This window comes from Salmo salar, chromosome 07, assembly GCF_965601325.2.
Source record: "Salmo salar chromosome 07, fSalSal1, whole genome shotgun sequence".
In the NCBI taxonomy this organism is placed as follows: domain Eukaryota; kingdom Metazoa; phylum Chordata; class Actinopteri; order Salmoniformes; family Salmonidae; genus Salmo; species Salmo salar.
Window position 1 is genome coordinate 70,827,821 of NC_138297.1, and position 12,351 is coordinate 70,840,171.

Consider the following 12,351-nt stretch of genomic DNA (forward strand, 5'->3'; position numbering starts at 1 on the left):
GGAAATGCAACGTCATCTGCCTATTATGGGATGGGCAAGGGGAGGGGTGGGGAGGGAAAAGAGGGGTGGCCAAATGTAAACTAAAAGCCTTAATTGAAGTGGTGTATTTTGTATAACCCAGCATCTGTAGTTCAATAAATTGGATTGCCATGCAAGGGCGTTGCCATGACGCCGGCCCGCCGCCGGAATGTTCTGTGTTGTTGTTGTTGTTTTAGCCATACAGATTGTTTTATCTCTGTGGTTTAACCATACAGATTGTTTTATCTCTGTGGTTTAACCATACAGATTGATTTATCTCTGTGGTTTAGCCATACAGATTGTTTTATCTCTGTGGTTTAGCCATACAGATTGTTTTATCTCTGTGGTTTAGCCATACAGATTGTTTTATCTCTGTGGTTTAACCATACAGATTGTTTTATCTCTGTGGTTTAGCCATACAGATTGTTTTATCTCTGTGGTTTAACCATACAGATTGTTTTATCTCTGTGGTTTAACCATACAGATTGTTTTATCTCTGTGGTTTAACCATACAGATTGTTTTATCTCTGTGGTTTAGCCATACAGATTGTTTTATCTCTGTGGTTTAACCATACAGATTGTTTTATCTCTGTGGTTTAACCATACAGATTGTTTTATCTCTGTGGTTTAACCATACAGATTGTTTTATCTCTGTGGTTTAACCATACAGATTGTTTTATCTCTGTGGTTTAACCATACAGATTGTTTTATCTCTGTGGTTTAGCCATACAGATTGTTTTATCTCTGTGGTTTAGCCATACAGATTGTTTTATCTCTGTGGTTTAGCCATACAGATTGTTTTATCTCTGTGGTTTAGCCATACAGATTGTTTTATCTCTGTGGTTTAACCACCTCCCCATCTTGTGATGCACATGTCTCAAACTCATTCCACGGAGGGCAGAGTGTCTGTGGGTTTTCGCTCCTACTTGATTGACAAAAGAAGGTCACTGATTAGTTCGGAACTGCTCACCTGGTTGTCTAGGTCTCAGTGAGGAACTCTCACCTGGTTGTCTAGGTCTTAGTGAGGAACTCTCACCTGGTTGTCTAGGTCTTAGTGAGGAACTCTCACCTGGTTGTCTAGGTCTCAGTGAGGAACTCTCACCTGGTTGTCTGGGTCTTAGTAAGGAACCCTCACCTGGTTGTCTAGGTCTCAGTGAGGAACTCTCACCTGGTTGTCTGGGGTCTTAGTGAGGAACTCTCACCTGGTTGTCTAGGTCTTAGTGAGGAACTCTCACCTGGTTGTCTAGGTCTTAGTGAGGAACTCTCACCTGGTTGTCTAGGTCTTGTGAGGAACTCTCACCTGGTTGTCTAGGTCTCAGTGAGGAACTCTCACCTGGTTGTCTAGGTCTTAGTGAGGAACTCTCACCTGGTTGTCTGGGTCTTAGTAAGGAACCCTCACCTGGTTGTCTAGGTCTTAGTAAGGAACTCTCACCTGGTTGTCTAGGTCTCAGTGAGGAACTCTCACCTGGTTGTCTAGGTCTTAGTGAGGAACTCTCACCTGGTTGTCTAGGTCTTAGTAAGGAACTCTCACCTGGTTGTCTGGGTCTTAGTGAGGAACTCTCACCTGGTTGTCTAGGTCTCAGTGAGGAACTCTCACCTGGTTGTCTAGGTCTCAGTGAGGAACTCTCACCTGGTTGTCTAGGTCTTAGTAAGGAACCCTCACCTGGTTGTCTAGGTCTCAGTGAGGAACTCTCACCTGGTTGTCTGGGTCTTAGTGAGGAACTCTCACCTGGTTGTCTGGGTCTTAGTGAGGAACTCTCACCTGGTTGTCTAGGTCTTAGTGAGGAACTCTCACCTGGTTGTCTAGGTCTTAGTGAGGAACTCTCACCTGGTTGTCTAGGTCTCAGTGAGGAACTCTCACCTGGTTGTCTAGGTCTTAGTGAGGAACTCTCACCTGGTTGTCTGGGTCTTAGTAAGGAACCCTCACCTGGTTGTCTAGGTCTTAGTAAGGAACTCTCACCTGGTTGTCTAGGTCTCAGTGAGGAACTCTCACCTGGTTGTCTAGGTCTCAGTGAGGAACTCTCACCTGGTTGTCTAGGTCTCAGTGAGGAACTCTCACCTGGTTGTCTGGGTCTTAGTGAGGAACTCTCACCTGGTTGTCTAGGTCTCAGTGAGGAACTCTCACCTGGTTGTCTAGGTCTCAGTGAGGAACTCTCACCTGGTTGTCTAGGTCTTAGTGAGGAACTCTCACCTGGTTGTCTGGGTCTTAGTAAGGAACTCTCACCTGGTTGTCTAGGTCTCAGTGAGGAACTCTCACCTGGTTGTCTGGGTCATAATTGAAAGGAAACCCCAAACCAGCAGACATTAGGCCCTCCATGGAATGAGTTGGACACCCCTGCTGTAATAGTACTGCTTTGGTCTTTATTCCTCAGTAGCTTTGAGGTAGAGGAGGGTGAGATAGTCAGATACACAGACATACACGAATAGAAGGAAGACGTGAAGGAAAGTTTCAGAAATGTTCCTACTCTGTAATGTAAATCTTTCAGTAAGCAGTTGAAAGACAGCATAGTTAGCAGCACCACCAGTCACACTAGGTACCGTACTCCAGGAAGTCAGATGGCTTGTTAAATACAAGATCACAGCAGAGCAGCCCAGACCAGGGTTCATATAGAAGTCATCTATCACTCCATTGGCAGATATTCTGTTTCATGTACCTCTCTCTCCCTATCACTCTCCTTCCCTATCTCTCTCCCTCATTCTCTCGCCCACTCTCTTTCTCTCGCTCTCTCTCTCCCCTCCCTCTCTATTGCTCTCTCTCCCACTCTCTTTCTCTCATGCTCTCACTCTCTCTCTCCCTATCACGATCTCTCTCCTTCACTCTTTTTCTTTCTCTCTCTCTCCCCCTCTCCATATCTCTCTCTCCATATCTCTCTCTCCATATCTCTCTCTCCATATCTCTCTCTCCATATCTCTCTCTCCATATCTCCTCTCTCTCTCTCTCTATCTCCATCTCTCTCTCTCTCTCCATATCTCTCTCTCTCTCCATATCTCTCTCTCTCTCTCTCTCTCTCTCTCCATATCTCTCTCTCCTCTCTCTCTCTCTCTCTCCATATCTCTCTCCGTCAGGGGAAAAGTCATTATCAGACTGTGGCTAGAGCAGAGCTGCCTGCTGGACTGTTAGACTCCATACATTACATATCCTACATCTCTTTGTGTATAGAAACACAGAGCACATGATCTATTGAAAATATGCTTGCTGATCTCGACTCTGGAATAATTCAATTTCTTCTTTAATCCTGTGGATGACATGTTGATTTGAGGATCTGAGGCCCTCTGGTCCTGTCATCGCATTACTTCCTGTAGGGCTGCTATTCAGCGGGATGGGTCTTTATGAATGTCTATGGAGACTGGGGGGGGGGGGGGGGGACAGTGTAGAGATACACTAGTCATGTCTAGTGTAATCTCTATCTCTCTAGTGTACATACAATAAGCCAGTAGCAAATGAACTCATCAGCTGCTCTGGGCCTCTGCTGCAGAATCTACAGCTAAGCCTAGTGTAACTGATATGCCTGTCAGGGATAGGTGGAAGCAGCTGTCAGATCAGAGAAATGGAGTCATTCAGGCCAATGATTGGACTCCTTGGGGTTGGGAATAAAGTAAGTCGGGCTAAGGAAGCGTACTATAGTTAAAATGATGAGGAACTCGCTGGCCTGAAGTGACTTGCCCAGAGTGAGGTAACTCCATACAGTTTAGGTTCATAGCAGACTGTAACATGCAATGAGCAAATAACAGTCTGGTCCCTTAGGAGAGGGAGTGGTCTTTTATCAGATGAACACACACACACATACATATATATATATATATATATATATATATATATATATTGCCTTTATCTAGACAAGTCAGTTAAGAACAAATTCTTATTTACAATAACAGCCTACATAAACACAATGTGTTACTGGGATAAATATTCTCCCTTGAGTCTGTTCCACGACACATACCTTTTTAATAAACAGTTTTTACAACTGTCCTTCTGTTGTTCCTCAACAGTTATTGAACTTCTTCTATACTGTCAGTATTGTCCTTTCTGTGCTGGAAACGCCATGGGTGTGTATTAAAATGGCACCCTGTTCCCTATATAGTGCACTACTTTTGACCAGAACACTATGGGCCCTGGCACCCTATTCCCTATATAGTGCACTACTTTTGACCAGGTTCCATAGGTTTCTGGTTAAAAATAGTTCACTATATAGGGAATAGGGTGCGTCCAGGCTCTGGTCAAAGTAGTTCACTATATATGGAATAGGGTGCCATTTGGGACTCAATCTATGGACTTCTCCAGCCTCTCGCAGGGTGTGACAACTCAGCATGTCTGAGAGTTTGTCTCAGAAACACGTAGCATCCTTGGAAAGCCTGAATGATATAACCACACAACACAACGGTGCTATTCTGGGCCTCCAGGAAACTCTATGGACAGATAGACTTCCTGTTCTTCAACATGCAGGAAAATAACATGGACTTTGATGAAACATTGACATGGCCCTGCACTCTCTGTCTGAAATGGACTGCTACTGACCACATGAAAAAAAATAATAATAAAATGAAAATACATGGACTTTTGTTTTATGTTTTAAGACAAATTGTGTCAAAGTGAAACATTCTACACTCATAGCTATATGTTATATCATTTTACGTGCTACAAGTTCATGTTTAATACATTGCCATGATATCAAGAAAGAATGCCTTGGTAAATGAGATCATTTAAAGAAGTGTAGGCCGAGAGAATAACCAGTTCATGAGGGAAAAAAAGAGAAGAATACGGACATTTAACTGTTGCTGCCCGAGGGTGGCGCTGTAGGAATGGTCCGCTACTGAGCGCAACATGACGACTCTTCCTTCACAGCCTGTGGAGTAGATGACGCGCTGCAGTCATAGAGAATAATAGAGACCTGTAATGGCCAAGAGACTGTTTTAGCGTGTGTAGCTCTATTGAGGGTTTCCACCATTGTAATGTAGTTAACTGGGTGAGACTTCCAACTTTATTGTCTGGTCCCTCCTGATGACTCTGTTGGAGTCATGTCTAACTGGGTCATCAGGAGGGATCAGACAATCGTGAATAAGAAAATTGACTACTTCAAATAGAAATGGCCTCAATGGCGCTGCCCGTGTGCTCACAGACGCTATAATGGCACATATATAAAAACATGAATTCTCTATCTATCTCTATGGTAGCAGCTTTTTTTGGTCATCAGTCCAAAGTAATCGAGTATAATCTCAAATATGATTTAATGACTAGTAAACACTGATTTGCCCATTTAAAATTACTTTATTTAGATTTTACGAATGATTTTGCGTCGCAAAATAATAGGAGATTGGCTCTATTTAATGGGGGTGTATTAAACAGTATTGGAGCTCGATTGTAATTCCTTGTCGAGCGGGAACCAAAAGTAGAAGCTAGCAAACAGGATTATCTTGCTGTGGAGTTGATATCCTGCTGTCATGGACTGGTAAAATGCTTTTTATGCTGATAGAAAAAGATGAATTACAGGGACGTATGTGACATTGTTACAGTGTTTAGTGATTGTACTACATGACTACGCGGTCTGTAGATTTGTAATGGCAGGTATAATAATATATAGCTAAGTTAGCTAGCTAACAAGTCGTTTGAACGTGTCTTGCAGCTGTCTAGTAAGTGGTTTGTTTGTACCACCAGCTAGTTAGCTAATGGGTCTTTTATAGTAATTCACGTTTGCTGGCGTTTTAGTTAATTTGAAGTGTTCAGTAACTTGTTTAACTTAATATATTGATTCTGGATCACAGCTAGCTAGCGTAATTTTAGTTCTGGTCTAGGGCGCTATGTGCTGCTTCAACGCCATTCATCTTCCCATTCATTTCCCCCATAGAGGATCCCCCCCCGATTTAGTTTAGTGACTGCCAGACACCCACTTATTTTTCAGTGCGCATTGCGTTTATGACTTTCTTAATCCCCATGATGCGTATTAAAGTAGTGTAGTGGAGGTAAAGTTATACGTAAAATCCTTTAAGGCTGATGGAATAGATCTGGGACCGGTTTCCCAAGAGCATCTTAAGACTAAGTTAGAATGAATCTAAGATACATGTTGACGTGTTTGCCAGTGGAGTTTTAGTTGTGCTATTTCACATCTAAGATGTTTGGTGCAGTATTTCTCAAGTAAAAAAAAAAAAAAATGCAATGTGTTGTCTTTTATGTGAACTAAGTCAGCTGCCAGACAGAGCAATCACCACAGCTGTTAACCCCATGTTAGTGGGCTCAAAACCCAAACTTCATTTACCTGTTGTGACACACAAAGTTCAAACTCTGTCTTAGACGAGACTGACTTTATGACCAAAATGATCCTATTTACACTGTGTAGTCCATTTTGACACTAGAGTAAGCTAACTGTTTCTGATTCATATCGATGCCACATGGGCTGTTTTCAAAGGGATGTGTTGCTTTATAAAGGCAGTCGCTCTTTAAGATGCTTTTGGGAAACCGGGCCCAGAATTTTTAGCTTAAAATGTTGATCAAATATTGTTTCTTAACATTTTAGGCGCAGCAATGTGCACTAGGTGCCTGTGCTACAGAAACACTGCTAACCAAACAGTGCTAGGTGCCTGTGCTACAGAAACACTGCTAACCAAACAGTGCTAGGTGCCTGTGCTACAGAAACACTGCTAACCAAACAGTGCTAGGTGCCTGTGCTACAGCAACACTGCTAACCAAACAGTGCTAGGTGCCTGTGCTACAGCAACACTGCTAACCAAACAGTGCTAGGTGCCTGTGCTACAGAAACACTGCTAACCAAACAGTGCTAGGTGCCTGTGCTACAGAAACAGTGCTAACCAAACAGTGCTAGGTGCCTGTGCTACAGAAACACTGCTAACCAAACAGTGCTAGGTGCCTGTGCTACAGAAACACTGCTAACCAAACAGTGCTAGGTGCCTGTGCTACAGAAACACTGCTAACCAAACAGTGCTAGGTGCCTGTGCTACAGCAACACTGCTAATCAAACAGTGCTAGGTGCCTGTGCTACAGAAACAGTGCTAATCAAACAGTGCTAGGTGCCTGTGCTACAGAAACACTGCTAATCAAACAGTGCTAGGTGCCTGTGCTACAGAAACACTGCTAACCAAACAGTGCTAGGTGCCTGTGCTACAGAAACACTGCTAACCAAACAGTGCTAGGTGCCTGTGCTACAGAAACAGTGCTAACCAAACAGTGCTAGGTGCCTGTGCTACAGAAACAGTGCTAACCAAACAGTGCTAGGTGCCTGTGCTACAGAAACAGTGCTAACCAAACAGTGCTAGGTGCCTGTGCTACAGAAACAGTGCTAACCAAACAGTGCTAGGTGCCTGTGCTACAGAAACAGTGCTAACCAAACAGTGCTAGGTGCCTGTGCTACAGAAACAGTGCTAACCAAACAGTGCTAGGTGCCTGTGCTACAGAAACACTGCTAACCAAACAGTGCTAGGTGCCTGTGCTACAGAAACACTGCTAATCAAACAGTGCTAGGTGCCTGTGCTACAGAAACACTGCTAACCAAACAGTGCTAGGTGCCTGTGCTACAGAAACACTGCTAATCAAACAGTGCTAGGTGCCTGTGCTACAGAAACACTGCTAATCAAACAGTGCTAGGTGCCTGCACACTTGAATTAAAGGGAAACTACACTCAAAATGTCTTAGATTTCTCCCAGACCTCAAGTTGTTTCCTGTTGTGATTTAAGCATTGTTATGGACTTAGAACATCCTTTAAAATAAAATTAAAAAATCAATTGAAAACATGGGAATTTAAGAGTGCAGAAAAAAATTGAAACCTGTGAATTTTCTTACTCAGCTGACAGCCTAATTCATCCCAATATGGGATTTATCATTTTAGATCATTCAGAGTATGTCACTTTTTCTCATAGAATTTTTCACACAGGGCGCCTTTCCTTTCGTGGGGCAGGCCGTTTGGGGAAATGATTAGCAAAATTTCTCCAGGCACCACTACTGCCAGGGTTCACGTACCTAAGTTAAGGTATTACTAGAACGCTGGTGAACTTGTGTATGTAGGCGCAAGCTGTCTCTCCAAAATACAAAATAAATGACTTCTGAGCACTTTGTTTACCGTCAAACTATCTCTGGTCAATGAGCATGGGCCAGGAGCAGGCCACGTGTCTCTGTGTAGGGCTGAAGCAAAACCCTGCTTTACAGTATCTGAACAAACATGGTTCCTCTGTGTAGGGACCAGAATGAGTTGCTGTCGCCTATTGTACGGGATGCTGAAGTGACCAGAGCAGCACGCCGAAAGAGTTCAGTTCAGAAGAAGGCTCAATTCAACTGTATCCTTATTGGGCTGTTGACATGGAAAACCTACCTACCTGTTGTCTTTGTGGATTGTGCTTTGTCTATGTTATACCATTATACCTGTATTACTGATGCTCATTGCTCACACACTGTTGTTCAGACTAATAGGTAGCTAACAGAAGTCTCATGGGGCTGTTATATGACTGCATAAGGTGTGTCTTTTAGTTACAGTAACTATCCAGTTATATTCCCTGACCGTTGTTGTCCAGTCCTTTCTCCTCGTGATGACAACCAAGGTAGTACCACCACACCTGCCCGTTCCCTGCTCTGCCACACACCTGGATCCCTCTTCAAACAGTCCTGTAAGTCTGTCCTCTTCATTACCAACACAGCCCTCTGGCTCTGCTAGGAGAGCATTGTTTGGCTGAAGGTAAAACCACTGTCAACCACGATAAAGACATCTAGATCAAATAATGTCCGGTTTGTTACCCCAGACTCTCACCGTCCACTCGTTGGTGTCTCCCAGAATGACCGGAGACAAGGCTATACTGTTGTAACAGATTGTACTCTAGTGGTTATTCCTACTTCCTCTCCCTACAGTCACCCCGAAGACTGCTGCTAGGAACCCAGATGTGTCAGCCATCTTGGCGACAGGGCGCAGGACTCCTCGTTTCATCCATACACCACGACCTCCCCTTGGCAGTATGAGCATGGTGAGGAGATGGATACCAGTCTTGACTGGGTGTTTTGTCTGCTGCCAGACACTGTGTGGTTCTGTCTGTCTCCAAAGAGGGGATCCGGAGACAGAAGAACCTAGCCAATAGAATAGCTAATTAAACCACACTGCATCACCATTCATCACCTGTTGACTCTTATTAAAGGTAGACTCAGTGATATGACGTAGATGCACAAAGTAAACAGTATAGTGGGTCAATTTTCCACAACTGAAGCGCGTTGGAGCGTGAGGATTAACTTCTTCACCGTTTTGGTCATGTAGCTACCATGTTGTAAGAGTGTGAAGCGAACCCGTGCAGATACTGTGTCAGTGTTGCATCTTGCTCATTGCAATATCTGCGGTGCTGCTCGTGCGAAACATCATTTCACTGACTACCTTTTAATCAAGTATGCAACTTTGAGGCCGATCCACACGCTGATTGTTTCTGTGTTTTTGACTCCCTCTGGGCTCCAGAACCTGGATGACAGTGACTGGACGAACAGCCTGTACCCGTCTCCTCTGTCCGGGCTGGGACTGGGGGACACCAGCTTTACTGACGACATCAACATGTCCTCTGTAATGCTGAAGGAGGAGGATCCTGGAGAGGCTGGTCAGATTGATTTATTTTCTCCCCAGCAGTTCCATTTCCCTGGTGTTCCAGCCAGGTCTGAAAATCAGCACGTATAAATGACTTCATGGTCCAGATTTAGGGAAACAGGTTACAGAGGGTAGTGTCGTACAGAGGCTAGGTGTTGTTCTGTAAATGTATAGAATACAACACTGACCTTTGACCCCTCCCTCTCTCTCTCCTGCTGCTCTGGTGTCCTGCAGCGTCAGTCAGTCTGTTCTCAGAGTTCCTCCAGTCCTATCTCAGACACTCCTCCACTGCTGTCTTTGACCTGCTGGAGGAGTATGAAGCCATCTGTCAAGATAAGGTACCGTTTTCTCACTTACCTGACGCAACTTCCCCTACTGTGTGTATGCTAGTGAGTGTGTGTGTTTTTTTAGAACCCGTGTGTGTTATAGAACCCGTGTGTGTTATAGAACCCGTGTGTGTGTGCAAGAGTTTGTGGAACAGGAGGTTTGCTCCTCTGTGTGTGTGTGTGTGTGAGTGAGTCATTGTGTGTTTATATGCAGAGCTCTGTGCTGCCCTTATGAACACCCAGTGATCATGGTGCCTGTATAGCTGTGCTGCCCTTATGAACACCCAGTGATAATGGTGCCTGTATAGCTATGCAGCCCTATGAACACCCAGTGATAATGGTGCATGTATAGCTATGCTGCCCTTATGAACACCCAGTGATAATGGTGCATGTATAGCTATGCAGCCCTATGAACACCCAGTGATAATGGTGCATGTATAGCTATGCTGCCCTTATGAACACCCAGTGATAATGGTGCATGTATAGCTATGCTGCCCTTATGAACACAGTCATAATGGTGTATTGTGTGTACCAGGTGGGCATGCTCCAGAGGCTGGTATCGAGGGCAGCACCAGGACAACAGAAGTCCTCTAAGACTGCTGGTATGAGATGGCTTTTACAGCAGGAGATGGTCACCTGGCGCCTCATCACTTCTCTATACAGGTTAGTGTCTGTCTGTCTGTCTCTCTCTCTTTACCTCTTCTCTATACAGGTTAGTGTCTGTCTGTCTGGCTCTCTCTCTTTACCTCTTCTCTATACAGGTTAGTGTCTGTCTGTCTGGCTCTCTCTCTCTTTACCTCTTCTCTATACAGGTTAGTGTCTGTCTGTCTGGCTCTCTCTCTTTACCTCTTCTCTATACAGGTTAGTGTCTGTCTGTCTGTCTCTCTCTCTTTACCTCTTCTCTATACAGGTTAGTGTCTGTCTGTCTGGCTCTCTCTCTTTACCTCTTCTCTATACAGGTTAGTGTCTGTCTGTCTGGCTCTCTCTCTTTACCTCTTCTCTATACAGGTTAGTGTCTGTCTGTCTGTCTGGCTCTCTCTCTTTACCTCTTCTCTATACAGGTTAGTGTCTGTCTGTCTGTCTGGCTCTCTCTCTTTACCTCTTCTCTATACAGGTTAGTGTCTGTCTGTCTGTCTGGCTCTCTCTCTTTACCTCTTCTCTATACAGGTTAGTGTCTGTCTGTCTGTCTGGCTCTCTCTCTTTACCTCTTCTCTATACAGGTTAGTGTCTGTCTGTCTGGCTCTCTCTCTTTACCTCTTCTCTATACAGGTTAGTGTCTGTCTGTCGGTCTGGCTCTCTCTCTTTACCTCTTCTCTATACAGGTTAGTGTCTGTCTGGCGGTCTGGCTCTCTCTCTTTACCTCTTCTCTATACAGGTTAGTGTCTGTCTGGCGGTCTGTCTGCCTCTCTTTACCTCTTCTCTATACAGGTTAGTGTCTGTCTGGCGGTCTGTCTGCCTCTCTCTCTCTCTTTACCTCTTCTCTATACAGGTTAGTGTCTGTCTGGCGGTCTGTCTGCATCTCTCTCTCTCTTTACCTCTTCTCTATACAGGTTAGTGTCTGTCTGGCGGTCCGTCTGCCTCTCTCTCTCTTTACCTCTTCTCTATACAGGTTAGTGTCTGTCTGTGTCTGCCTGCCTCTCTCTCTCTCTCTCTTTACCTCTTCTCTATACAGGTTAGTGTCCGTCTGGCGGTCTGTCTCTCTCTCTCTTTACCTCTTTCTAGCTCCCTGTCTCTCTTTCTGGGAAACCCCATTTTTCTCTCCACGCATATCTGTCTGTTCGTGCCTTCCATTCTCTCTCTCGTTTTTTACATGTTTTAATATACATTAGGGCTGTGAACTACCAGGGAACTCACAAAACGATATTACAATACTTACATGCCGATACCATATGTATTGGGATTTTATTGCGATTCGATGTTCCAAACATATGCTCACCATATGTCTGCTGCAGAGGGACAAGTTAGAGCCATGAAAAAAATCATTTTAATGCTGAAAGAGAACAAGCTATGAAGGAAAAGTTTAGGTACAGCCAACTAGCACAAAAACATGTCGATATGGTATGTCGTCCAACATAATATCCCCACATGTAACTATCGATTTTTGCATTTATTTTCCTCATCACTACATAGAGGAATGGTGTTGCTATGGAGACGCGTGGTTTGACTTTGTTACATCATTGTGTGTGTCCCCCCCCCTCTCAGAGACAGGATCCAGTCAGAGCTGGAGGATGACATCATGGTGGATGTGGCTGTGAGTACACCTCTAGAACTATGATGTCATTAGGGAACTACAGGTGTTTCTTGCTGTGTGATGGAGAGACGGAGAAGGAAATGGAGTAAGCTTCCTGTCTCCTGTGTGTGTGACCATCTCTCCTCAGGCTCCCGGTGTTAGTGAGAAGGTGGTGATGGAACAACTCTTCCAGAGAGATGCTGTAGTACGCCAGAGTCAG

The 12,351-nt window shown here is 44.4% G+C and overlaps 1 protein-coding gene across 1 annotated transcript in view; it reads left to right on the forward strand.

The window, feature by feature from the left end:
* Positions 1–5,259: 5,259 nt before the first annotated feature.
* nu107 (Nuclear pore complex protein Nup107) overlaps positions 5,260–12,351 on the forward strand; it is a 41,193-nt gene continuing 34,101 nt past the window's right edge. The window contains 9 exon segments of the mRNA NM_001139833.1: positions 5,260–5,465; positions 8,201–8,298; positions 8,533–8,625; positions 8,864–8,976; positions 9,453–9,588; positions 9,810–9,913; positions 10,437–10,564; positions 12,104–12,152; positions 12,280–12,351. Coding sequence (NP_001133305.1) covers positions 5,458–5,465; positions 8,201–8,298; positions 8,533–8,625; positions 8,864–8,976; positions 9,453–9,588; positions 9,810–9,913; positions 10,437–10,564; positions 12,104–12,152; positions 12,280–12,351 — 801 coding nt within the window. The 5' untranslated portion in view covers positions 5,260–5,457.